At 45.5% G+C, this 3,266-nt stretch overlaps 1 protein-coding gene across 2 annotated transcripts; it reads left to right on the plus strand.

Annotated features, from left to right (window-relative positions):
* Positions 1–961: 961 nt before the first annotated feature.
* On the plus strand, positions 962–2,238 carry LOC147882243 (uncharacterized). 2 transcript variants are annotated; one of them, XM_087402091.1, is made up of 2 exons: positions 962–1,354; positions 1,460–2,238. In XM_087402091.1, exon 2 carries the CDS (start codon positions 1,474–1,476, stop codon positions 2,236–2,238), a length of 765 nt encoding a protein of 254 aa, XP_087258217.1. In that variant the 5' UTR covers positions 962–1,354; positions 1,460–1,473. The 2 variants fall into 2 exon arrangements, with proteins under 2 accessions (XP_087258217.1, XP_087258216.1); XM_087402090.1 differs by having other exon boundaries at positions 1,465–2,238.
* The last annotated feature ends 1,028 nt before the right edge of the window (positions 2,239–3,266 follow it).

Consider the following 3,266-nt stretch of genomic DNA (forward strand, 5'->3'; position numbering starts at 1 on the left):
CATAGGAACTCACTAAAGAAGAATGCTCACACTCTATTTAAAACTAAGCTAAGCTTAGCTAAACTTGCTTTGATACCATGTGGAAATACAAGAATCAATCATCACTAAGCCTAGTGCATACAAAAAGAGTATATAATTTACGGGGGCTCAAAACATAGAAGAAACTCCATGAGAGAGAAGATGGGCAACACACTCAATCAATCTATTCCAAATGTCTATTCAAACCATACATGAGAGGCTTCTTTTAACTTTACATGCCATCAACCCCTCTAGCATCCTCTACTCCACATCTCTGTGTGGCTACTATAATTTGTCATAACATCATACGTTTACCTACCTTTGCCTCTAATTTATGTGCTTAGGGCACCATATCCCTCAACGTCCATGCGAGAATAGAACATTGGAAAAGCTTTACACAGTTTTGGATGATTGTAGCAAGAATCAAGGTCAACGTCAAGTTTTCAAAATCATGGAGTCTCGATCTTCACAGTTATTTTCTTTGTCCCACCAATAAGAGGAGCACGTTTCTTCGAAGCCCAGGTGGGGTATGTGGTTGTGCATTTCTTCACGCACCACTATCGGAGTGAGGCTCTCGTGTGCACAACCCAAATTAAAGATGCTGAGCAATAGGCCAACAAATTGACCGTCATCAAGAGGTGCATGTTTCAAAAGCAAGTGTCGTTGTAGGTCTCTTATAATTCAACGTAAACTCTACCACTAATATTAATAATTGGGCACGTGACTTAACAAAGTTCTAGAATCTAACACCTCACGAGTCACGACGGACAACATGCAAACGCAGTTACGCAGGTGATGAAGAACAGGATGACAACACGACGATGAAGAAGACGAGTCTACGGATCATGAAGGCAGCGATAATGAAAAACCCGACGAAGTTTTTTTGAAAAAAAAGAAAAACCCGACGAAGATGATGCACACTGAGATTCTGGCGGCCATCAGCACCTGAACACTACACGGTGGCGCAGGATTATCCTTCTGCTTCCACGCCATGGTCGATGCTCCCAGCCTCATCCGCTACTACCCTTCTTAATCTTCCACGCCATTGATGCTGCTGCCCCTCTCGTTTTCTAGCTTTTCTATTGCTTCTTCATCTACGTCAGGAACGCGTTTCGACGTACTCTCCACGAATTCAGATCCGGCCAGGACCTTCCACGATCGATCACTGTAGTCTGTTCCCCGTTGCCACTAGCCTTCAACTAAATTAATCCTATTAAAAATTCTCCTTCCTCCGCTGCCTGCAGGTAGCTCCTCCAATTGAGAATCAGTCTGTGAACGCTTCAACTACCCTCTCAGCCACGGCAAGCTGCAAAAGTGCTATCTCGAGGTCCGCCATGTGAGTGCTAAATAGAGAAATTCAGCTTTGCCTCATGCAGGTGGATCGTGTTAAGCTCCGACGATTATTGGAGTCCTGAATTCTATGCTTAGTGGATTTATTTAGCTCAGCGCCCTCGCATGATGGACGGTGATCGTCTCATGAAAGCCTCCGGAGGAATATTGCAAAGGTACAAAAGTGGTCTGAACGCTCAAGGCGCCTATGGGAAGGTATATGCTGCCAAATATTGGGGCGACGAGATCGTTGCTGTTAAGGAGAACGAAAGTATGTCTGAAACTCAGTTTCTAGAGTTATTTTTCATGGATATGCTAAAATGTGAGCCCAATATCGTAACTTTGAAGGACAGTTTTGTTTGGGAAGGGCACACATTCATGGTGATGGAACTTGCCTACAACGACCATCTTGGAGATCTTATGGCGTTAGCAGGCAAAAATCTCCCTTCCGCCTCAAAGCTGATGATTGCCAGGGACATCTGCACAGGGCTTGACGCAATGCATTCTGGCGCTCGTGTAGCCCATGAGGATCTGAAGCCAGAAAATGTGCTCTTGGATTATGGCCTGAGAGCTAAGTTGTGCAACTTTGGATCTTCCGTGTTTGCGCACGATCCCCATTACTTGAAAGTATCAGGAACTCCACAGTATTGGTCACCAGAGAAAAGGGAGTTCTTGGAGGGTGACATCAGTCTCAAATATGACAGGCTAAAAGCAGATATTTTTAGCTTGGGCATGATTCTCAGAGATTTAAAGCTTCCAAACGAAGCTTCCATCCACGTTGAATGCATGGATCTCGATCCCGTCAAACGGCCAAATTGCTCGATGATTCTACAGGTTCTCGGAAAGAGGACCTTTGATTATAAGCAATATCCGCTTAGTGGTATTACATAAGCGGTATTGCCTACACCTGGACCTATCTTGAGGGTGATTGTTGTGAGAATCTGAGCGAAGGAAGGGCTTTAATCTGCAAAGGTGAATTTGCGGCTGCGTTGACGAAACTAGATAGCTGTACATGTGCCGATGACAAAATTTCTAAACTCCCCAGTGGGACATTACGCATCTACGGATGCGGAATAAAAAGGAATACAACATCTGGCCTTCAGGAGGTTGAGGAAGCCGCATCTCGGGGATACCTGGGTGATCAGGGTTGCATGAGAGACTTTGTTGACTTGGTAACAGCTTCAGCAAAAAATGACTTCGATGCAGTCGCGGTTCTAGCTCGAAAGGGGAACCCGGTTGCTCAGAATGCTTCGTCTAGTTCGTACATAGTTCGAGCTATTCAGCTGAGACGGGAAGCTCTTGTAAGGGATAATGCGACATACGAGTTCAACCTTAGTTTCAGGTATCTTTATAGGGCAGCAGCATCAGGTTTCAGCGTTTCTCAACTTGCGATGTCTGCTCTTTATTGGCGGGCAAACCGCCACATGTACATTGAACTGCAATCTACTCAGTCTGCAGGTCCGGGTTTTGTTGGTAACAAAGGTGTACATTTGCCCGCTACGGAAAGGAAATTCCTGCTGCTAGCCTCAGAAGCTGGGGACCTTATGGCTCATCTAATACAGGGAATAGCTGATGATACACTGGACGAAGAAGCGCTCAAGAGCTCCAGAAGGGTTGACATATTCAAGTTTCTGGCTTCCATGCATGGGACAGTGGGAGACAAAAGTAATCAAGTGAAGTGGCTAGAGATTGGAGCGGGAATGGGTGACGCTAAATGTCTGCAGGACGCTGGAGTGCTACTCTCAAGCAAGGAACACTTGTACAAAGCATTGGATCATGAGGAGCAGGAAATATCAGCATGTCATTTGGCGCTGCTATTGCAGCAGGAAAAGAGAGAGGAAGATGCTGTGGCCCTTGCTGCTTATTATCTCTTTGTCTTAGTGGAGAGAGGACCGCGTGAGAATGAAGCTGTGACCGAT

The sequence above is a fragment of the Dipteris shenzhenensis genome, chromosome 30 (assembly GCF_047967505.1).
Source record: "Dipteris shenzhenensis isolate YYH24624 ecotype China chromosome 30, Dip_SZ_1.0, whole genome shotgun sequence".
NCBI lineage: Eukaryota > Viridiplantae > Streptophyta > Polypodiopsida > Gleicheniales > Dipteridaceae > Dipteris > Dipteris shenzhenensis.

Bases quoted from the DNA above. Each gene is read 5' to 3' on its own strand.
- LOC147882243 (XM_087402091.1), top strand. From the start codon at position 1,474: ATGATGGACGGTGATCGTCTCATGAAAGCCTCCGGAGGAATATTGCAA.